This window comes from Anser cygnoides, chromosome 3, assembly GCF_040182565.1.
Source record: "Anser cygnoides isolate HZ-2024a breed goose chromosome 3, Taihu_goose_T2T_genome, whole genome shotgun sequence".
NCBI lineage: Eukaryota > Metazoa > Chordata > Aves > Anseriformes > Anatidae > Anser > Anser cygnoides.
Window position 1 is genome coordinate 10685772 of NC_089875.1, and position 24469 is coordinate 10710240.

Consider the following 24469-nt stretch of genomic DNA (forward strand, 5'->3'; position numbering starts at 1 on the left):
TGCTTTCTTTTTTCAAAACCACATTTAGATCTGTAGTCAAAATATTAGAATACATATATGCATCAGAAGAGAATAGTCTTTGCATTCACAGTGCAACAAAAGCAGCCGCCAAGCTGGTCAGCAGTAGTATTGCTACCAAGCAGTGGTGGCCTAGAAAGCTTCCAGCAAAAAGAGAAGGCTGATGTAGTCATGAAACACTACTGTCCAGGCAGTTTTCTTGAGAAACACACTTAGAGAAATACATTCGGATCATTTGTGACAAGGAACAGAAACAGATTTGCCTCTCCATTTGTCAATGCCTCTTCTAGATCTTGATCTGAATTTGACCTAAGTTCACAGCTGACAGAAAACATTCACAGAGAAATAAATACACTCAACACGATGCCATCACTGCCCAAAAGATGGCCATAACCACACAGCAACATTGCCCAAGGACACGTTTCATGCTTCCAGTAGCTGGGACCACTCTCAGAATAAGTTTAATTCTGTCAAGCTAGCCAGCCTGTTTGTTTTCTGACCTAATGGATATGATTTCCAGATCATTACTGACAGACACCTCACTTGTGACATTCATCTCTGGTCATGCATCATTCATCTCTGTCATGCAGGATTACCCACAATACAGCTGCATCCTTGACCTTGTCTGCTGGCACTGGGCAGGAGATGCTCATTGTGAGCAGGGACCTGCAGACAGCCAGCTCCAGCTCCAGGAATAGAAAGAAATCCATACAGATGGACCCAGCTCCCTCCTCAACGAAGTTGTTTTAAAGACAGCCCCAACCCTCTGAGGTGAAACACACTGAGACTAGCACTGTGTAACCATCTCAGGGCCAGTGGACATATCTTCATTTGGTCCCCAAGAACAAAGACGTCACAAGTAGGCTCAATCTTATGGGCCAGGATTTCCTTCAGATTTCCTTTCCTTCAACTTATCAATTAAGAGAAAACATACATACAAGGAGGCTGTGTATAATATTTATTTTGCATTTTAAATTTTCTTCAAATACAAAGTGATGAGGTGCACTTTCAACATCTTGCACAAGTTCAGAGTGCTGCTATATTGATTTCTTTCCTAAAAGCAAGAGGTGGAATCTCAATCATAGAAGTCATCAAATTCATCTGCTTCTGTGCTGTGAATTTGTGGATGCAAAGCAGCCTCACTCTCAGAGCTGCTGTCATCAGATACGCCCCAGAAAGCTGAGAGTGAAGAAAAAAAGGAGAATTATAAAATCTTTTCCATGTTTATATCACCACATAGACATAATTTTACAGCTCTTCTGAGGTAGCCAGACACCATGGTTTGTAAAGAAGGTCAGTGTTTCAAAAGACTGCCAAGCCTAGGTGTGCACTTCGGATACAGTGCACTGTCAACAAGTTGTGGTCTCTTAATCGAGCTGCTGTAGAGAAACAATGCACTCATTTACAAGTTTCACTTCATTGTTCCTCAAGGTAGTTTTAAGGGAACATTTCCACTCCAAACAATTTACTTGACCATCTGCTGCCTGAATTACAGCTTTGTCTATTATGTTCTACTTTCTCCCTCTACTTGACCCTGAAGTGAAGTCACAGTCAGACCATGACATCACAGAGTTGGCATAAAAATGGCAATGATGTCACAAATGGAAAAACACCACCTTGTGACAGGATCAAATCCAGGCAAAAATGACTTCAAAGACCTGGATGGCTTTAACAAATAGATCTAGTAATTAGCAAGCAATTTCACACAAACAGAATTACATTTAAATTTGGAGTGCCTGAGAGATTCCTCAATATGTAAATTAATTTGACCCATGGAAGGAAAAAAACAGAAGCCTGACACATGGGGAAGTACACAAAGCTCTTCAGGATGAAGGCCTGATGAGATGATTCAGGTGTGAAGGCTGCCAGCTCAATCGTGCAGTAACTTAATTTTTCCATTTCCCTTGATTTAAAAGAGAAAGGAAATAAAACCATAACAAAAAAAAAAACATCCTTTTCTCTCCAGCAAAAGCAGTTGCTTCACCCCAGAAGGGCCACTGAGGACTGCTGCTGATCAGCAACAACACTGGACTCTGCAACCTTTGAGACAGCGTTTGAATTTAAAACTAGCCCCAAGACAGCAATATAAATGGGCTAAAGGACTTGGGGAAAACGCAAGCACAAGTCAGGATAGAAGTCACAGGCACAAATGCTCCTTTCCACTTTGGACTCAGTTTCCTGGGGCAGCGCAGGAAGGGCAGGGACATGGACACCTGAACCCACACTTCTCCCTTCCATGCCCCAGTGAATTCCCCTGCATGAGAACTCATCTTTCCCCCTTGTAACCCACTGTAGAAAGTGGCCACAAGCTAGTATGTCAAGCCTACAGTTAATTCCAGAGCTACACTTTCTGCCTGTTCCTGACCTTGTCCGAGGGCGGTTGTTTCTCCAAAGGTAGCACAATAGCGGTGATGCCCCAAATGAGGCAAGACTCAAATATGGATTCAGGCAGCAGGAAGAGAGGAAAGCTGTCAAGCCTCATACAGAAATTGCAGCTCATATTTGACTGAAGCACTGTTCATGTACTTTGTGCTTTTGATAGCACAAGCTATATAAACACCTTATCTACAAATGCAGCAGCTGCATCTTTCATCCTATATCCCTGGCCCCCCGGCCCACAGGCCTGCGCTCTGCCCAGGCCTGCTGTGAACAGCAGAGTGATGCAGGCTGCACATGTGGGAAAAGAACGAACATGTCCAAAAGCTCCAAAAAAAAAAAAACAGCTCCCAGCAGAGAAGTACACGGGTGAGAGATGTGCCAGACACCTTTCGAACAGCAGCAAAGCAGCCGTCCTTAAGCCAGTGCAGATCCCACTCCTCTGAAATATGTTCTGTACCGTTCAGGACTGCTGAGCTCCAAGCAAAGAGCTCGCAGGTCCCAGTGCTGCCTTTGCTTACAGAAGGCTTGATTAGAGGTGACTTCAGACACCAATGGTTATGGTGGTTAAGAGAAAAAATCAAATAGAATGAAAACACGCAGGGCCCAGATCCTGGTTTAAAAGAAAGATTACTTGCTTGTGGAAAAAAATTGTTCCAGACACACAGGCATGTGCAGACACCCTCGTGTACCTACCTACAGTAACCATGCAAATAAACATGCTGCTGCCCACCTGCTCCTGCACCCGGTATTTCAAAGGGGAAGATCAAGAAATAGTCAGATTTTTTCTTCACTTGGTGTTTTCCTGCCTGCTATTTGTTACTATTTAATTTAAACCCTGAAGCACAAAGATTAGTGCTGCTTCCAAAACATATGCACTATGAAATACATCCTCTGTGGTCCAGAATTTCTTATGTCAGCTATTTGCCTGTACCGAGACAGGGAAATTCCCCATTTTCCCAGCTCCTTAATAATGTTTATGTTGTAGAAAACCTAAGAAAAACTACACTTAAAAAGATACTGATTTTAAATAGCATAACATTTGTTTCTTACCTTTGGATTTTATAGCAGTTACAAATCCTTTCCTGACTTCAGTCCTGGAAAAGTAGAAAGATTTTTAAATATTCAGCACAATGCCACAAAATTAAAATATAAAGGTGACGTTTTTTCTAAGCTGTGACATAAAAAAAATCAGCAACTTCTGTAACTTTTTGTTTTTTAATAACTACTCTCTCCTAGGGTTTTCTTCACCTTTATGCTTTATAAAAGGTAGAAAAATTATCATGCAACAGGGATGGTCCAGATGTTCAAGCAGAGCGATTTGGAATCGTTCCTTGCTAGCACTGCTGATTTACACTAGTAGTGAATTAAGGGTACAAAGGATCAGAGCTTCATCCCTCTTGCAGTCTTTCAGATATGCAAAGAAAGTAAAGAAAAAATCCAAACAAAAATAAAAGCACCCCCCACTGACGGTCACTGAACTTCCTCACTTCCCTTCCTGCCAGTGCACTCCTCCAAGTTAGCTACTGGGTTCCCATAGCATCATCCATGTCCCTATGTAAATATGCAATCTCCCAGCTGCCTTTGATCTACCTTGATGTATATGCAGTTGCGATTCTGTTCTGTTAAATGACTGCTCTTGTGTCTAGAGCATCACAGGCCCTTTTGAATCTCTCAAACAAGCTGGAATCATTTTGATCTTTTGTGTGTAGCATGTGTATTGTGTTGGTGCTGTGAAATAATCTCATAGGGGCAATGATGTAGGAGAATTAACTGTTATATTAACAATCCTGCAATAAGCTCTAAAAATAAAGCCTCAGCTGATTTTAATAAGGAAGATCAAATAGGAGGTATTTGTGACATTACTGTGTGAACCAGTAAAATATAAGCAAGTGTCAAGCTGCAATTTGAAGCTGTTGCTACAGTTAGAACTCAATCAGCTGTCAAAGTTTCCAGTCAGCTGTCAAAATTTCAAACAATTTGCTGCATTTCATTTAAAGACATAGCAGCTAATACATAATTACTTGAAGCAGGTACTTAAAAGTATTCAAACACTACTGCCATGGAGGTATTTGTGACGGACATACAAAAAAAGATAATTCACTGCTTGTCTTATACCACTGTAATCAGTAAGAACTTGTGATTACAACTGGAAAGCTAAACTTAAAGCAGGGGGAACTTTCGTCACATTACAGCTACCTATGTTACATGTTATGTCTTCACTTCAAGGGAAAGGGAGGTCATGCTAGTTACATCATATTCCTTTTCTACAAGCTGTGAATGTCATTAGCACAAATCTCCCTTCTTTCAAGGGATACAAAAAATCCCCGAAGTAGAATATTAAACATAGCCAAAGTTCAACCAAGATACCAAACCAACATTAAAGTACTAGCAACAAGTAACAATACTAGTTAAGTAGTAGTGTGACATAACTAGTTATATATTATTTATTTAAATAACTTTAAAGCGTGTTAGCCTTAAAGACTTTATCTGACATTTTGTTAGCATGCCATCCAAATCCCCTTTGGTTTTATTCAGAGTCAAATCCTAACCTGTATTACGCTCCAACTTCCAATTCATTCACTTGACAGTACGTTCAACAAGTATTTTAAGTCAGATACTCTGGTTTGTCCCGTAGTACGCCAAACACCCTTAGCTCTTGCTCACTTTGGTGAGATTTTCTGACCCTCAGCATTTCCCCAGAGGTGTTCAACATATCCCAGGCTCAGCCCATAACACATGCTCAAGAGGATGCAGCTCTGGCAGCTGCATCATTCTTCCCCTGGGCGCAGACTGGGAAGCCACTTGTTGCTGAGCTGCAAATTGAGAGGTGACTTCTGTGGCAGACTGCACAAGAACCATTTTATCTTCAAGTATTTCATTAAAACAAGATCATGCAGCTGACAGTGACTGTTTACACTGCTTACTGCTTCGCCTTCCATTGTCAGGAAGGGAGATGTATGGGCTTTTACTATTCAGCCTGGAAGCGACCTTTTGCTCCACTTTTCTCCTTGGTTCAAACCAAGATCAGATGTGAGAGGGTTGCTCACATGGACCCAGAGCCTCTGCAGCTCCATGGACCATCACATGCAGCTTGGACGCGGGACAACCAGAGGAAGACTGCCCAGCTCTCAGGCAGCTCAGTCCCTCTTGCACAGCTCAAAGCACTACGTGGTGCTCCAGATCTGCCTGAAAGTCAATGTCTCAGAAGTTGTAGGTGGACAAGGATCACCAAGGCCATAGGAAGACCTGGAAACCTTCCCTCCTTTTCCCCTGAAGAAAGTGGCCAAAGCTGATGGAAGAAGGGGGAAAATAGATGCCCAAATTCTACCAAAAAACTTCAGTTTGTTGGGGTTCATCCTCCCAGGGCAAACCTACCATGCCCAAGAGCAGAATTCACTACCAAAACAGCACAGAGGTCTAGGGCTGCACGTCAGCAGCTGGGCATTGGTTGTAACAGAACAGGGAGTGTAGAAAAACACCAGGAAAAGGTCTGGCACAAAAGCTGTTGGCATACAGAGAAGTGCTTGGGGAGATACAGAAAATGGAACCAGGAAGTCAGAAGGGCCAGTTCAGAAACAGCAACTCTTCCAAACCAAACCTGAAAAATACTGCAAGACAGCTTTGCAACAGGGAATAAAATTCTTGAATTATGTCTGAAGTGGTAGTCGAGGCTGACAAGATGCAAGAAAACCTCTACATTGCAAAACATCCATACTGAGAAGTCAGGAAATTTCAATCATGAAAGTTATCATCTGCTGTACTGAGCACACAATAACCACACAGACCTCCGAGGAGAAATTTTAGGAGCATAAATGCAGAAAGGCCAGTTTCCCTGCCTCGACTAATCCCCCGTAGTGACCCTTCGATATCCATTTACACATTTGCTTCTTCCCTAAAATAATGGCAAACTCAGCCCAGGCTCTAACAAAGAAAAAACCCAAACCAGTTTAACTTCAAAGGGCCTTTTAATCTCTCCCTTACTCTGATGAAATAGGCTTTTTGTGCTGAAGATACTGCAACAGTAAGAAATGAAAAAGCTCCAAGAAAATATTTTTCCCCTCCATAAAGAAAACAACATTAAGAGGAAAACACCAGACAAAAAAAAAAGACAAGTTAGATGTATCTCACTGAAAAACAGAAAATGTTTACTGTAGCCTGGGTATCTTTTTTGTTAAAGCACTTGTTGAACTACTCTTTCAGTATAAAGAGAAAAAGACACTCAAATGCCACAAAAAAACATCACCCAATGTCACAAAAAAGACACCTAAACACCAAGTTTTATCAGAAAAAAATGAAAAGCATGTAGGCTTCAAGAACATTGATACTCTGGCTGACATTGTCAAAGGTTTCAGGTCTGTGTGGCTATGCTGCATGAAAGCAGCACTGAAGCAACACGCTGCAGAAAACAAATAGAGCATTTATTTTTCACAAGGTAGGCTTAATAACCCTCATTGAAAGAGGTGACAGAGCTTTTCCCCTATGCTATGTGGGGATGCAAAGCTGCAGATCTACCTGTAAAAATCATGTTCTGAAAACATCTAAAAGCCTTTTAATAATATCAAGCCAGGCTACTCAGTGCCAGCGCTTCTGATGTGACAAAGCCTCAGTGCGGTGTGCCCGTGTGATAAATGCAGCTTTCCTGCAAGCTACTGGAGGAGCCTGACGGCACTATCATTTTCTGCTGATAGTTTGCTAGAAATCAGGCACCACAGAAACATACTGAATTTATAGGCTTGGGAATAAACTAACAAGTCTACACATCACCCTCCCCCCCGCCCCCCCCCCCCCCGCATTTTCTGAAGAACTGAAAGAGTAATAATGAATTTCAGTAATTATACTGCAAATATGACACCCTTATTTTTTAGGATACAAATCTCTCTACCAAGTTACATTTAAGGTCATTCCCTACTTAGGTATCCCATGTTAAAGGAAAAGAATATTCTTGCCTAGAGAAACTGAGGCCAAAATCTGTAACGGTGTAAGGACCTACTCTATTGCAGGTCCCATGATGAAACTATCTTGGAAAGACACAGGGCTTTGCTGCAAAAGTAATAAACTAAGCGTTATTTCCTCCTTAATACAAATGTAATGTACATACATACATACTGTTGCCTCTCCCTGCAAACCGTTCCTCACTAATATTCCTGAAGCATCGCTGCTACAACATCACTGTTTCTACAGCATTCAGCTTCTAGGATTTAGAAAACATGCGATACATACAGAATTTGCAGGAACATCTGTAATGGCAAAAAACACGCCTGAGTTTACAACCAACCTCTTAGGGAAGTGGCTTGACAATTAGAAGTGCTGCAGAAGTATAAAACCATCAGATATGGACTCATTTACGCATGCCTCTAAGGATTCAGGAAACGGTCTGCATCATTCCACGCTGCCCCTGCATTCCCAGGGCTCCTCCAATGCTCTGCATCCCTATTTCATTGTCTTTGAAGTTCCTAGTAAATGCACATCCTGAAAACGCCCCAAACCTCTGGTATCTCTGGTCAAAGCTCCAGCCAAAATAGGCATTTTTCCCCTCACAAGTTCATTAATCATCATCAAGGTTGAATTTATTTATTAGAGGTAGAAGATGCAAAAGTGAATTTGAGAGCTCTTACTTCAGCAAAGTCTGAGTGCCCCCTGATGGTCAACCTGCTGCTATACATCGTGACACAGCAAGGGAAGTACCCTATTAGTTATAGCTAGTTTATTATTAAATATCTCCTCTGAGAATAATTAAAAGGATGAATTATAATCTGCAAACTTTTATTTACCTATCATTAAATCTGTGTTTGTTAGAGGCAGCTTTTGACTAAAAAACAGCCTCCAGAGACCAGGTTGGATTACTTCCAGAAGACAGATTAATCAAAGTTTAAAATACTTTACACGATGTTTATTTCCTGACAAATTAAAATTTTTATCTGGTTCTCAGTCTATAATACATCCTTAATCTTCAGATTATTTTGAAACGAGACAGAGTAAACAAGTGAAAGAAAAATAAACTGCTTGCATTAAAATACAGAATTATCTAGAAAGCTAGTGACCTCCTCTGGCTGGATCTATTGCTACAGGGCTACAAAATGCCACACACATCGTCTTCTGCCCACTCTTTTGGGGCGATTCAGTCCTGACTTACGATGCCTTTTCCCCCAAGTAATTATATAATTTAGCACGCTCTTTTCTCTTGCAAAACCTTAACTTCAAACTAAAGTTGTGTCTCCGGGCAGTTAGATATTCTTTCGGTAAAGTAAACGAATCCTGGAAAAAAAATAGTTTGATACCTAAGGTAGAAGTGGACAATATTTGCAGGAGAAGAGGAAGCTCTGGCATGCACCTCTGAACAAAAGGGAACAAGTGGTCTTTACTCAGAGAGCAGCTTCCTATTAAGACTCACTCCTTCGTACATTATGCCTTTCATCCCCACTCAACCACAAAATGATTTTGCTGTAGGAAATACAATGGTAGAAAAAGATTTACATTGAAAGAATCTTTAATAATAAACTGTTGCAGATCTGCCTACTTCCCCATGATTTATAATACAATAAACATCGGATTCTATTAAGTCTCATGCACTGAAGACATGCACTGAAAAACTGAATATGAAAGAACTCAATTCTTCCCATCTCCAGTACCATAATAGTGAAATGAGCATGTATAAATGTGTTAAGAGTATCTCTTTGCATCTTTTATAGCTTGTGTGTATTAATCTGTAAAGCTTATTAAGAAAGTCATTGCTATGCAAAGCAGCACCCAATCTCTTTTCTCTTGCTTTTCAACAGAGTGCAGTGTTTAGCCAATAGGACCAGTCCCCTTCCCCTCATTCTGCATTCATAACATGCAACATTTGCACAATGTATCTCTCAAAGGCTGCTGAATAGAAAGCCTTAATACTCATGTAAACAACTGCAAACCAATTACTTAATGAATCAGGCCCACACATAATGAGGTGCCAGACAAAGAGCTATAAATGCATTTTTGCGCCCAAGCCTCTGCTTTAAAGTAAAATCCCTCAGCTGTAGTTTGGGCTTAACTGGCACATCATAATTATTGTCTCTAGGACATCAGAGGAAGCCATTTTTTTTATTTAGGTCCAGCAGGGTCTTTTTCGAGGTCACTCATCAGCTCAGTGACAAAACAGAGCAAAGAAGAATTCATAAAAAGTACCACAGCAGTACTACACAGTTATGTTTATTCTCAAGTAGTGGGTTTCGAGACCACTTGTAAAAGCAATAAAGCACAAGAAGTGACTGCAGTAAGTGGAGCGCTTAAATGTAAGCGGCCAAGAAATTTCACTGCGTCCTGACCGCAAAAAAGCAGCGAGCTGCATTTTCCATTTTGCCGCCTTTACTACTTTTGCTTCGCTGACTCTCCGTAAATCCAACGTCAAGTGTCCAAAAGCAAGAGTTTATTAATAAACCTCATGTTTATTATTTATTAAAGGGTGTATTATTTTTGAGGCATTTTGGAAACAAACTAAGCTGCTGTATGATTATTTTTAAAGTAACACCGCAGTGTATCAGTGCCTCAAGTGCGCTTGCTTCCCAGCAGTGAGAGGCATGAAATTATAGGGCAGAGTGAATTTTAAATCCATCACAAATAAGAATTAAAAAAAACACTAAAAAAGTGTCTTATGAACAGCATCTGAAAAACACAGAAGCTGCCAAACATTACTAGCGAGCAAAGCAGTACCAAAGGTTAAAAAAAGCTTGGAAACTTTAAATAGTACATTTTTAATTATATGTATTTAACATAGGTACTTAATAGTGATCCTGTAAGCAAGTTCCCCAAGGCCCAATCCTTCTCTTCCTGCTGTGCTGGGCTTCAGTGAATGACTAAAATTTAACATTAAAAATTCATCTACAGGAGTACCCTTGAATTTCATAACATTTGGTATTATTTGGAGCATCACTCTCAATCAAAACTAAGTTCCATAAAGTATTAAAAAAGAAAAGCTTGAATCATGAGAATTAGTCCTAAACAAAAGCATGAATGTCCTTCATCAATAATCAATACACTATTACAGCATGTCTTTATTTACTGTAGTAAAGAATTGCAGGAAGATTACGGTTTTTAACAGAAAATACAGAACAAAACTTGTAAAGGCAGAATAGTCTTCTATAAGAAAACTGGTCTCATCAATAACAATACAAAGAAGCTACAGAAAGATATCAATGTCTTATTAGCACAATGAGTTAAAAATTTATCAGGATGCTTTAAAGTCTTTTCCTGAGTGCTATTAATGGCCATCTTCAGCCAAGGAGCCACACAACAGCAGAACCCGCTTGCTGGGCAGTTCTAATAATAGCAGATAAGAATCTAAAGCCAAGTCAATATTTCATGAGATGGCTGTGTTATATCTTATTTTCCGCTGCTGCTGCTTGACCACTAATTTGATTGTTGCTGTTTGATTACCATTACATGCCAATGAAGAATACAGGGGACATCTAACAGAACTGCTCAGGGACCAATAGCAAAGTGCTGCATTAAAAAAGCACAGAAGTGTTTTTTGTTTGGTTTTGCTAAGAATAAAAAAAAGAAAAACTGCGTTCTTTGAGTAAACAGAAGGCCATTAATTAAACCTACTCGGTCAGAAAGCAAGACAGATATGTTGTAAATATCCCAAAAATAACTGGGGAAAAAAAAACAACCTATAGACTGTGAAAAGTGTTATCCAGTTACAGCTAGTTTACATCTCAGCTACATCAAGAAGAAACCCACTACTTTATTTCTTGAAGACTTTATGTTTTCTGTCTGCCCTTTTCCTGACAACTTCTATTGTCTGGCCTCTGAGTAGCCCTACTGAGAGCAGCTGTACACGCTAATTTGTGGTTCACTGAGATGTCAATTGAGTCTTAAAATGAGAAGACAACAGCTGCAAAACAATACTTGGCTTTGGTGCAAATATTTTCTAAGGTGTATCAGAGTTTAAGTTGTTTCATTAGACAAACCTAAATACAAACCTTAACCCTAGATCACGTAAAAAAAATAATCAGAAATTCAGTCACATTCTACCAGCATCTCTCATTCTACTGCAACATTTCAAATGTTAAAGGATTTAACAACTTTACCTTGAGAGGTCACCACTTCTTTCACTGGATGAACTCCTTTCTGAACATATTTCTTGGCTTTCTTTTGTTTTGGAACTATCATTACCAATATCGCAACCTGTTAAGTAAAAACACAAAATATAATTTTTCAAATACGTCTGAAGCCATACATCCGCTGCAGTGAGGTGTTATTCTGATGGTATTTTTGCAGACTGCACAATACATCAAAAAACTCATCTACATTCCTTGCAACATCTATCAGTGAAACCCAGATGAGTATTTAGAAAAGCACACAGCAATATTTTCACTTCATTTTCCTCTTCGAGCTACCCTCAGTTGTCTTTGCACCAGCTGCATGTTGCACACACTGCCTGGGCCAGGCGCTCCTGCCACGACTGGACAGACAGACAGAAGTCCTTGCTCCTGGGCCAGAAGCCACAAGCCCCTTGCCATAGCAGGCTCTTTAAGGATCATTTACCCCACACCACATTCAACCCAGAGGGGCTCCACATCACATTTGGTCTTTGTCATGCTGGAGAGGAAAAACAGGTACCTATGTCTAGATTCTACCTCTGTTCCAGTTAGTTTTATTTTATTTTATTTTTTTTTGAAAAACAGTCAGACCTTACAACATGCCATTCTGAGCAAGCACCCCTTGTTATTTTGAAAAGTAGACATGCAATGGCCACGCTGCCAGATTGCTGAGAGAGTTTAGAGAGGAGGAACCACTACACAGTTACAGTATGTACCTCAAGATATTTTGCTCAAGATTAGGTAAAAATGAGTTAAAAATATAGAAAACAAGACTCCTTAATCACTTAAGTTATCTGATGATTTTTTGTGAAACTTTAGCATATTTTAACTCATATTAGAAAAAAGTACATTGACATTAAGAATTGTATTCTATCACATCAACTTTAAGCAAAACTTAATTTTCTTTTCCTTTTTATCCTTTAGTTCTTATTTACTTTCCTTAATAAGGAAGAAGGGATATTTTTATTCTTCTTCTCCTTAAATATATTAATATGTATTAATGTATTAAGTAACATTAAAAGACAACATCTTTTTCAACCATTCCCTTTTAAATAGAAAGCTGCATTAGGGAAACACAAATCTTATGATCTTTAGGACTTAACAGCCAAACAACCCACTATTTCAAAATCTTTTATCCATGCCTTCCTTTATTTCCTCCCTGCATCTTGTTTCCGTTCTGTACAGATTGATTGATTTTTAAAAAGTAAATAGAGTAAATTTATTCATTGGAATGGTACAATTGCTCATTTTCATACTTTCCAAAGAACATGACACTCAAGTATAAATCTCACTTTAAAAGGCTACTTTGTACTGCTAATTAGAATTAGGACACAACAAAACTTTTATACACCTGTGTATAATTTCAGTATTCCCCTCCACCCCAAGACATTATAAACAAGCTCTGAATATGGAGGATTTCCCAGATGCAAGCGTGCCAGTAGCTCAGAGCTGCAGACCAAGTGCTGTGAGCACACAGCGAGAAACCACTGACCATAAAGAAATTAATATTTGTGCTTGTTTGCACATTACTTTCAGAAAGTAAAGAGAAAAAAGAAAAAGATCTATTTCAATGTAATCATTTCAGAACTCCTTGAAATTGTTTTTCACTCCAGCAGTAAAACACTTAACAGAAGTGTATTTTTCAGGGCTTCTCATGCACTGTTCAAAGTACAACGCACAAGCAGCTGAAATTACATGCTCACGTCTTGCCTGGGTGTAGAGCTGGGTTTACTTTGGGAGGAACATTCCTCATTGCCTCGACAACGTCTTGCATAAAGCGAGGTGTGCCCAGCTAACAAAATGGCATGGGCAGTGGACTGTGCAAGTATTCAAAACCCACTTGTGCATGCTCTCATGCTTGGCTTCAGCAAGTTCATGGCTTGCTCCTAAGACAAGCTCACTGCACTCCAAGAGGGAGATGAACATCTAGGGTAGTACCAGCATGGTTTTAATGCCACAGAAGTGACAGGTAACAGACCTGCAACCTCTGTATCTCTCTGGAGCAAACAAGCAAAGGATAGAGGAAGAGGGGTCCTCTGCTAGCTATCCTGATCCCTCCAGCTCTCACCCAGCAGTGGCCCTTCTGCTCGTTCCTTCCCTGAGGTGAGGGACTCCCCCTGCATCTCCACCCATGGCTCACATCATTACCCATTCTGCATCAGGGGTGTATCTACAAACCCAAGGAGGTGCCAACGATGCACAAGCAACTTGGGCGTGCCCCTCCACTCCAATCTATTTTCGTGCTGCATGTCCTAGTTTCTCATTGTTGTGCTTAACAAGAGCTCCAGAAACCAGATACCAACACCTGTCTCCTCCTTGTATGAGCCTTCCCCATTGGTCCTCTGCCAGGCTTTCTCCATTCTTGTTGGACACTCATCCCATCCCTCTGTAACACAGAGCCCATCTCTGATCTGGATGTACCCACCACACCTTTCCCAGCGGCACTTCCAGCCCACGTCTTTGCCACCTCTGCTAAAACTCAAGGCAGGCCACTCTCGTCTTGAAGCTCAGCATGCACACCAGCCTCAAAAGACCATTCACCATGCCTTCTGTGCCTCCACTGGCTCTCCTTCCTCCACTACATCAAACAGTAGCACAAACTACTTGTTCTTCACCTTTGAGACCCTTCAGAGCCCAGCTTTGCCCTACTTGTCAATTATAATACAATGCTAGGCTATCGATCCCCTCTTCTGCTTTAGTTACACCAGATGTCCTTGCCAATTAGTCCGATCATTCCCCTTGAGCATCTTTGCGCTTGCTTACATGCTATGCACCCTACATCACCGGATGATCCTTCCAGGCACTCACAAACCCACCAGCTTACTTTTAAAGACAGCCCGGGTGATCCAGCTGTGTTGCTATGCCCATGAAGCATCTGATGATGTTTAAGCAGTTAGTGCACAGTAACTACTTTGCGCACCAAGCAACCATCTCACTCCTACCTCATCTTACCCCACTCATCTGCCTAATCCCCATGCCTTTAACAATGTGTCTGCATTGTAAGTTAACAGAAGAAAACAGTCTTGATTGCAGACGTGCAGTACTTATGACAAAAATAACCAACCTGGCTGTCCTGCAATACTTCATTTACCGTGGTGGTTAAGCACAAGCAATTGGGGCAATGTGCAGGGCAGGAAACAGAAGATACAAGAAATAGACTGTTAAGAGAGAAAGTGTTGAAGCACTTTTCTTCACTCTGGATAGAACCACATTGTGCAGATCAGGGTATTTTCCTTCATAAAGCCCACCATATTTCAGACTAAACACAAATTACTACCAAATTCAAAACAGTACATTTATAGGGGGGAGGTTGCTTTGTTTTGTCTTTTTTTTTTCCCCAGCACACACACCTTGTCCCCAAGCACAGAACAGAACGCTATTGCCCTGGTAAGAAAGATGCACTGAGTGGAAAAGAAGCAAAAAATATACTGGTTTAGAGCCCAGCAGCAACCATTAGCTCCATAGGACACAAAGGACATAGGACACCATGGACAAGCTCACATCAGTGGCAAGAAGCATCACTTAAGAGTTCTTTTAGCCAATTTCAATGGTGAGGAAGCCTTTTGGAGATCTCCAGCTCCACGTTAAAAACCTGGCATTTTGAGCCTTTGCTGTATGAACAGCCAGTGCCTACTGCACAGACACAACTGAGGAAGCTTGATAAAACTCAGCCTTTAAACTCAAATTGGGATGTTAATAATGAAAAGTAAATTCTTAATCCAGTTGTCTGAGCAATACTGCAGGAAAATGGAAGCTGTTTTGCCACAGATGACACAGCTCTCCTCACACTGTTTCCCCCAGTGTATTCTTCCCTCCACTCAGAATTAGCAAAGGATCTGAGATACCACTTTTAATTAAAAAACACTCTACACTTTTCAACTTCGAATTAATTGCACAGTCTGCATAGGTCCAAACAGCTTTCATGTCAGCTTTTATGAATCTGTTCCAGACAAAATTGGTGTACTTTTCTTCATTAGCCCTCCAGTTCCAGGAAAAACTGCCACAGTTGCATAATGAACCACTACCATTTTGTTCTGTGCAACAGTTAAAACGATCTTTGACCCAGAACGTACTGTACCAGTGCAGAATATGGAAGATACGTTTTCCCCTTCCATGTATCGCCCTATGGCCTAGGTGCCAGTGTTCATCAATTTATAGTTAAACATCTCAGTGACAAAAAAAGGTGATGCGCTTGGCCTACCACTTTCAACTTTTATATCTTGCTGATTGTATTATCTCTCAGCGAGAAAAAAGCACACACCTTTTAGCCATCAAAACCAGCATCTATTCCTCTGTTACACTTAAAACCCTTCACTGGAGGGAAAGTCATTACAAACACTGAAGAGGTTGTTGATAACAACAGAACATTTGACTTGGCACATCTGTAAATGGGAGCAGTACAAGCAATTCCCAAAGTTGCTGTTTTTTACAATGCAAACTGGGAGAACAGGAGTACTACTGTATTCATCCCAAGGCTCACATGCAACCTATACAGTCCATGAGCAAAACTGAGATCTGTGACCTAAGCAACAAAGCACTTAAGCAAGCAGTACAAGTAGGCATTGCTCTACTGGGAGAGGAACAAGGGCACTCTGAATGGCAATTAAAAGCTACAGCTATCAAACATTATTTCCAATAATAATCAATAACCCCATATGCAAACAGAGGTAGCTGGGTGGCAAAAGACCCCGGTGCCTTTGCAAGCTTAACGCACATATCTACATCTCTCTCATACACAACTGAGAATATCCACAAAAAGGAACTTTGCTGTTTTTTGTGTACCTTTATCAACAATAAAATAGTTAGCAGCTCAAGTATTTCAGCTGTCACTAGACTTCAAAGTTAATAATGCCTTGAAAGGAAAGTTATCTGGATCAGTTGAGCCTGCAAGCTGTGTAGTTTTAGTTACCTTGGCAATATTTATTGCATTCACATTCAGAAGTGCTGGTCAGTCTGGGCTGCCACACTGCTAGCTGTGGCACAAAAATAGGGAACTAACAATAGCTCCTGCCCATAGGAACTTCAAATCTGAACAGCCTCCTCCACCACGTTAACACTAATTACTGCACTTGCTGATTATCCACAAAGAGCCATCCGGGATTGAACTTGGGAAATCAGCTGCCGTGCCACTGCCAGAACACAAACAGCAACTGTGCACACCTCTGCCTTGGGACCAGAGGTTTGAGTCGTCCGTACACATGCTTTTATACGTGCTGATTTCCCCTGCGATAAAGCAGAAAACTTAGGTACAGGGAGAGGATAAGGGCTACCTGCAAATCTGATGGGAGGATGTGCTCTTCTGATAGGATACAACAGAGGGATGAGCATATAGATGAAAGATTTCCAAATTAAGAGCTGAGCCGAACAGCGCAGGAGCCAGTATCCAGTAATAGGTCAAATACCAACAAATATTCCCCTTTCCTTTGAATGAAGAAAAGAGTACTCTTAGCATAATAATACACCAAGACATGATGCTGCCCTCTCAAGAACAGAGAAGTCTGATGACCAAAGGACTCAGGGAATCCCAGTGGAGCACGCCATCCCAGTGAGAACACTTAGCTAAAAGTTGCTGTCTCCATTTAAAGAGTGACCAAGATTTCTCACACTGAATTGACAACTAAAAAAGGCCTTGGATGTCTTTCCAGAACTTCTTCATGTTAAGCACTGTAAAATATCACCTACTGGAGAGTGTAACTTGAACTAATTTAAACAAAATGTGCAATTTTACATTGTCCCAGTGTACTTCCATCAGATCACAACAAACCAACAGTTACTAATCATGTACAGGTGACCTTCCCTCCCCCCCCAGTAGTTTCTAGTGGATTGATATCAAATGAAGCAAAAAGTAGGGTAGACTTCTGAATGCCTCTATTAGCACACTCTGAGTAGAACCTCAGGAACCTTTTAACTTCAAGCTCAAAGTAGGAAGGATGCTTGGGCATAGGAAAAGTGTTGGCAGGATTACTGGCTCATTAAAGGTGACCTAAAAAGGCAAACAGAATTGGATTTGTGCCTTTTCATGGCTTTTTACGCTATATAAAAGGTTGTGTTTTTTTGTTTGTTTGTTTTTGTTTTTTTTTAAATTCTTAGGAGGGTTTTTCCTCCTTGTTTCTAAGTGAGATTTTCTACCTGGAAAGGAGATGGAACATGACATCCAAGGCATCATGAAAGCCTGATGAGTAGAGAAGTAATGCCATTTTTATTCTAATGCTTTTAACTATAGCATCTATTTAAATCAAAGACATAAATGAAAGGTATGGAGACAATCTGTTTTTGTTAAAGATTTAACAAGCCTGCCCTTCGTTCTCTGGATACCTGGTACCCTGAGCTGGTGGAAGGGGATGGGGAACAGGATGTGGCCCTCGCTGTCCGTGAGGAAATGGTTGGCGACCTGCTACAGCACTTGGATGTACGCAAGTCGATGGGGCCGGATGGGATCCACCCAAGGGTACTGAGCGAACTGGCGGAGGAGCTGGCCAAGACGCTTTCCATTTTTTATCGGCTGTCCTGGCTATCAGGGGAGGTCCCAGTCGACTGGCGGCTAGCAAACGTGACGCCCACCTACAAGAAGGGCCGGAGGGTAGACCCAGGAAACTATAGGCCTGTTAGCTTGACCTCAGTGCCAGGGAAGCTCATGGAGCAGATTATCTTGAATGTCATCACGCGGCACTTGCAGGGCAACCAGACGATCAGGCCCAGTCAGCATGGGTTTATGAAAGGCAGGTCCTGCTTGACGAACCTGATCTCCTTCTATGACCAAGTGACGCGCTTGGTGGATGAGGGGAAGGCTGTGGATGTGATCTACCTTGACTTCAGTAAGGCCTTTGACACCGTCTCCCACAACATTCTCCTCAAGAAACTGGCTGCTCGTGGCTTGGACTGGCGTACGCTTTGTTGGGTTAAAAACTGGCTGGATGGCCAGGCCCAAAGAGTTGTGGTGAATGGAGCCAAATCCAGTTGGAGGCCGGTTACTAGTGCAGTCCCCCAGGGCTCAGTGCTGGGGCCAGTCCTCTTTAATATCTTTATCGATGACCTGGATGAGGGGATCGAGTGCACCCTCAGTAAGTTTGCAGATGACACCAAGTTAGGTGCGTGTGTCGATCTGCTCGAGGGAAGGAAGGCTCTGCAGGAGGATCTGGATAGGCTGGACCGATGGGCTGAGGTCAACTGTATGAAGTTCAACAAGGCCAAGTGCCAGGTCCTGCACCTGGGGCGTAACAACCCCAAGCAGCGCTACAGGCTGGGAGATGAGTGGTTGGAAAGCTGCATGGCAGAGAAGGACCTGGGAATACTGGTTGATAGGCAGCTGAATATGAGCCAGCAGTGTGTTCGGGTGGCCAAGAAGGCCAACAGCATCCTGGCCTGTATAAGAAGCAGTGTGGCCAGCAGGTCTAGGGAGGTGATTGTGCCCCTGTACTCGGCTCTGGTGAGGCCGCACCTCGAGTACTGTGTTCAGTTTTGGGCCCCTTGCTACAAGAAGGACACGGAGGTGCTCGAGAGAGTCCAGAGAAGGGCAAAGAAGCTGGTGAGGGGTCTGGAGAACAAGTCTTACGAGGAGCAGCTGAGGGAGCTGGGGTTGTTTAGCCTGGAGAAGAGGAGGCTCAGGGGTGACCTCATCGCTCTCTATAGGTACCTTAAAGGAGGCTGTAGAGGGGTGGGGGTTGGTCTATTCTCCCACGTGCCTGGTGACAGGACAAGGGGGAATGGGCTAAAGTTGCGCCAGGGGAGGTTTAGGTTGGATGTTAGGAAGAACTTCTTTACTGAAAGGGTTGTTAGGCATTGGAATGGACTGCCCAGGGAGGTGGTTGAGTCGCCATCCCTGGAGATCTTTAAAAGACATTTAGATGTAGCCCTTAGTGATATGGTTTAGTGGAGGTCTTGCTAGTGTTCGGACAGAGGTTGGAGTAGATGATCTTGGAGGTCTCTTCCAACCTAGACGATTCTGTGATTCTGTGATTCAATAAAACCAGCAGTTTCCTACTCACGAGACTTTTAAAGTCATCCGCAAAACCAAAAAAGTGATTTTTTTTTATCTCCCATTATTCACCTATCTCAGAAATAACAGAAAAGTTGAACACTTAACTTCTTCTACATATCTTTCCAAGATAAAAAACAAAGCATCCAGGAAGAGAACTAGAATGAACCCACATATACTCCTCTATTCTCACAGAACCTTGTAAAAATGAGGTTGCTATTAATAAAATCTCAAGTTCTCCCCTCTGTGGGTGATACCAATAGCCTTACTTAAGCTGAGTGGTACCTTACACAAAATAAAGTCCTTTTAAGGTCAGTTAGCACAACACAGCCTTCTGCAAGGTACCACAGACTTCACATGGGAATAGAAGAAAAGGGGAGAGACACCACCCAGTGCTGCTGGATCAGCCAGGCAGAGAACTTTGTGTGGTGCTTTCTTCTGAAACAGAGACTTTGGAAGCTCACCGAAAGGCATGGGATGCCCTGATTGCTGCAGAGCCGGTAAAGCATTTTGTTGTCAGAAACAGGGATTAAAATCCTTTGGTTTCTGCTGGCGATGCACCAGAGGACCCAAGGTGCCCACTCCCTCCTCACACCCCAGCACCCTCCTAGCCAGCACCTGCCTGTCCTTGCAGGACGATGAGACACTCCTGCTGAGCCGAGACACGCATGGCCCTGCAGCTTTCCCATCACAGGCAGCTGCCCATTTCCCTAACAAGAATGGCAGTCTCTCAGCTTCCCCCATTTTTTTTTTTTCCTATCTCCGGGATTACTCAAAGGTAAAGGAAGTATCTCTTGATATGCATATTAGACACAAGAGCTACTCATATGAAAGACCAGGACAGGTCAAGGGCCACTTCCATAACTTCAGCAGCCCTTCAGTCAAGTAAGGCTAGCAGCAACTGCAGCACAGCCAGACTCACAGCACATATCCCAGTGCCGAGCCAGCGGCACACTGGTGCTACTGCTCTGGCCACGGCCTTGAATGAAAAAAAACACAGGACAAAAAGAAGTCTACTGTTGAGAGAAGTGCTAGTGAAAGGAAGAGAGGCAAAATCTCCAGAAGAGATATAGCACACACGAAGGCAGAGGACTCCCCATCCGAGATGCCCACCAATGACACCTGAGAGGTGCTCACTGGTCTCCACAGCTGCTCCTTTCCTTTGGAAGTACATCTACTCAGCTCTCACAATGAAGTCCATCAAAACCCCAAAGCCTCAATGCTTCCAATGTTTAAATCCAAACTTAAAGCCCTTGAAGAATGCAGTAGGTACTGGGGAAAAAAAAATGTAACCAGTAAGCTTAGAAAATAATTGTACAACAAAACGGTCATGTATTTAACTGACATTAAATATCAACCTATCTAAAAAGAGAAAACCAAACCCTCAAAAAAGTCATTTAAGCCCAAAAAGCAAGGTGCAGAGATACTGCCTCTATTTTGGGCACTGAACAATTTCAGTGCTCCAGGGCTAGTCTGCAGCACGTAATGATGAGCAAAAAGCAGAGAGTGACAGGCTAGAAGAGCAAGGAGACGGAAGAGAATGAGAAGCCTGGAGAAGATCATGGACTGAAGATGAATTGCAGCTGAAAGGGAGACCTTGCTTTCAAGTGAGATATGAAAAGCCTAACCCTTAGACACAATGAGAACACAGGCCACTGCAAACATGCTGCGACAACAGAAGTAAATAAAAAATCCCTTCCTTCTGAATCTGCTTTAACTTAAGTTACTGTTCTTGGTGTTCTAATCTGAAGTATGATTTTCTCAGCATTTTTACAAATGGGAAGTATTAGTATTTGCAGGTCCATTTGGTGAGAAAGCTATGGGATAGATAAGGGAGAGGGGATGTCCACTCAGTTCAGCTTTTGACTAGCTGCAACCCAGACCAGAAGCCAGCACACCATCTGGTTCCCCAGCAGCAAAACTGCAATGGACAACTCCCTGACACATTTGTATGCAAAATCTGCCGGGCTTCATAGCTAAGAAGAGTCCTGATATATCCTAAAATCTAGCATGGGTGAGAAACAAACTAGAAGCCTTGGGAACTACACACATTCATGAGCTTGCATTCTCCTTAGAAAAAAACAACAAATTAAGAAAATCCATGGTGTCATTAGTTGGAGGAAGCCACCATTCTTTACATCATTCTGGTCAGCACTGTCTACAGATTATGATGCTTGAACTGCAATCCTCAAATCTGAATCCTTTTAAATTACAAAGAAAATTAAACCTATCACAAAATCTGCAAAATTTTAGATGAATTTTCAAATGACAAGTGTGATTTATTTCATGAAAAACATTTAAGTGGCTTGTAATTTGTGTGCTTTTAATTCGTCTGAGGAAAAAAAGTCAGTGCCGGTTACATTCTGAAATACATTGCCGTGTGCAAGTGAAGGACATTTTAAGCAGCAGGAAAAAGGAAAGCATTCTACTCTCAAAACCTCAAAAAAAATCTAACTTTTATGTGGCTAACATAGGAATATTATTGCTGCAGTATAATTCGGGAATACAAGAAGCAAATTTTTGTATTTCAGCTGCAAATGAGGCTCAAAAAGCAGCAGAGGAAAATCTCTATAGAGAAATGAATTGCACTCAGAAAGACAGGCTATTTTTAAGCCATAAAAGAGCAGACAAGAACAGCAAATGCAACAGATGCCCTCGCACCTTTTTGTCAGAGTACACACCTGCATAAATAAATATTTAGCCAAACATCAAAATTTATAACGAAGCAGCCCACCACCTTGCAAAATCAGGCAAAAGAAAATTGAGACTTATTGAGAAGAGCTCTGCCCTGAATACTAATGCGTTATTGATACTTCACAACTGAAAAGCAACAGCATCACAGGATCCTAAGCAAGCCTAATGCATCTGCTGCAGGGAGATCTGAACACGGTTTGATAAAACCTTATTGCTAAAAATTTGGTGTTATCAGGCAGCTTTTGTAACAGAGGCAAAAGCACAGCTTCCTGTCTAGCGGGATTTTTCCCTGCGCTTATTCTAATGATACACATTCAATTACTAGAGAAAAGAAAAGAATCAAATCAGAAACATCTGTAGTTTGCCGTATAATTACTGGATCTTCCCCACGGAGACTGACCTTTGTAACACTGATACTAGGACCTGAAAGGCTAAATGACGGGATATTCACATGGTTTAAATGTGTAACATGATTACAAGGAATTAAATAGGCACTGTTATTTTCCATCTTGGTTTACATTAACATGAGCGTGTACTTTATGATCTTATGATTTTGCATTTAATCTTTGTGCTCAGTACGTAGTAGTTGAATTTACTCACTATTAGTGGACCCAAGCCCCTAAAATGCCACGTTTTGATTATATAATAAAGTTGAATACTGTATTTGAGGTTAATATGCAGCCATTACTTCTACCTGTAATAGGAATCTTTTTTATCACGCTTTCTTCCTGGCTCTCATCTTCACACCAGCTTGTGACTTCTGTATGTGAACACACCATAATGAAACACATTTCAAAGTGGTGGCGATCAGACTGGTTTGTTTTCTTTTAAGCCCTACTCCCTTTAATTTCTCACTTTTGTTATCTCTTGTTTATTGATCTAAACTATCCATTACCGTTCTTAAAAGAGGCGCCTACTGTGAACTTTACTTGAATGCAGCACTGCTGTGTCTCTGTAGCTCCCAGAGAAAAAGGAAAAGCTAACCAAATGTCTTAAATAATTTAAGACCCAATGGGATTTCAGAAACAAACAGCCAACAGTAATTCTGCGATCTTGTCCAGCAGCCCAACAGCGACAGCATAGATCATACCAACCACTGAAAATTAGTTTAAATCAAAGTCCCCATCTCCTCCACAGATAAAAGTGGCATAGATTTAGAAGGCCTAAATCAGTTTGTTTACATTTGCTGTGTAAAGAGCATTGCAACTTAATTGCCTGTCTCTTCTGGACTTTGATGTAAGGTATGCTATGAGAGCAGGCTGAGCAAGTTGCCATCACCAGTTATTACAGTGGACTAATCTATTACTTCCTTATCTAAAGAAATTAACTGGATTTTCACTAACATCCACCTTTTAAGCTCTGAAATAGCACTGCACACCTTTCTTAGCATCAACACTCTTTGGAAAATATGTTCTGCAGTCTGGCTTCATAATAAAACACAGCTAAGATATCACACAATTTCTAAACTAACATTTTTAAAATACATATATGCATATAGATCCTGTTTCAATAATTACCACAACATCTGATCTTCTACAGAAAGAAAACAGTCACAATAGGTAGTATTCATTTTAAGAAGTAACAAGAGTGGCAAACAACATTGAGATGTTTAGGAAAAATCACTGGAAGTTCATTACAAATATATTAGTTTGCCAGTAGCTGTAATCGTCCCTGGCAGATTTGGATGGAAAACACATTTGTACCTTGCAGCAGAGCACAGCAGTAACTTGCAGCACACAGGCAGACCTTTTAGCACTTGTTACCTTGCTTTCCTGTGCCATCAAGCCGGGGAGCGTGTTTTGCCTGCTTCATTTCCCTACCATCATTTGGGATCGATGGCAAGCTGTAAGATGATTCATTACTCTGAATAGATGACCTATCTCCACACACTTCTTCTGGAAGGACCTCTCTCAACAGCGGTGGAGCCTGCAGTATTAAAAAAATAAAAATAACCACAGCCCTATTATCCTGAGTCTCGAGCAGCAGCATTTTCCAACATACATTTAGGCTAATCTATACTTCACAGAGTAATCTGTTTCCAGGGTATTTCTGTTAGATGTTGAATTACCTCTGAGTTAAATCAGTGCTAGCCCAGCAATTGCATTCTGCCTTCAAGTAACACAAACTTTGAATTATTCTTTTAACCGCTATGTTTTCCTGGAAACTGTCCTTATTTTGTGCCTTATGCATTCACTGTAAGCAAAATGTAAGGGTGGATGGCACACGCTACAACAGCGATAGAATGGAAAGTCTTTCCTTCTCCATTTCAGTCACAGCAATAAGGCAAATTAACGCATATTGTCAGCAATAGCTACAACAAAACATC

At 41.5% G+C, this 24469-nt stretch overlaps 1 protein-coding gene across 9 annotated transcripts in view; it reads right to left on the bottom strand.

Moving 5' to 3' along the window:
• Positions 1 to 953: 953 nt before the first annotated feature.
• Positions 954 to 24469, bottom strand: part of KIZ (kizuna centrosomal protein) — a 62615-nt gene continuing 39099 nt past the window's right edge. For 8 of the 9 annotated variants that reach the window (XM_066993453.1, XM_066993454.1, XM_066993451.1 and 5 more), the window contains 5 exons: positions 23907 to 24069; positions 22838 to 22903; positions 11463 to 11559; positions 3448 to 3491; positions 954 to 1197 (listed from right to left, as the gene is read on the bottom strand). In XM_066993453.1, the coding sequence (XP_066849554.1) occupies positions 1094 to 1197; positions 3448 to 3491; positions 11463 to 11559; positions 22838 to 22903; positions 23907 to 24069 (474 nt within the window). In that variant the 3' untranslated portion in view covers positions 954 to 1093. The remainder of the gene's footprint in view (positions 1198 to 3447; positions 3492 to 11462; positions 11560 to 22837; positions 22904 to 23906; positions 24070 to 24469) is intronic. The other variant, XM_066993452.1, reaches the window with a different exon arrangement.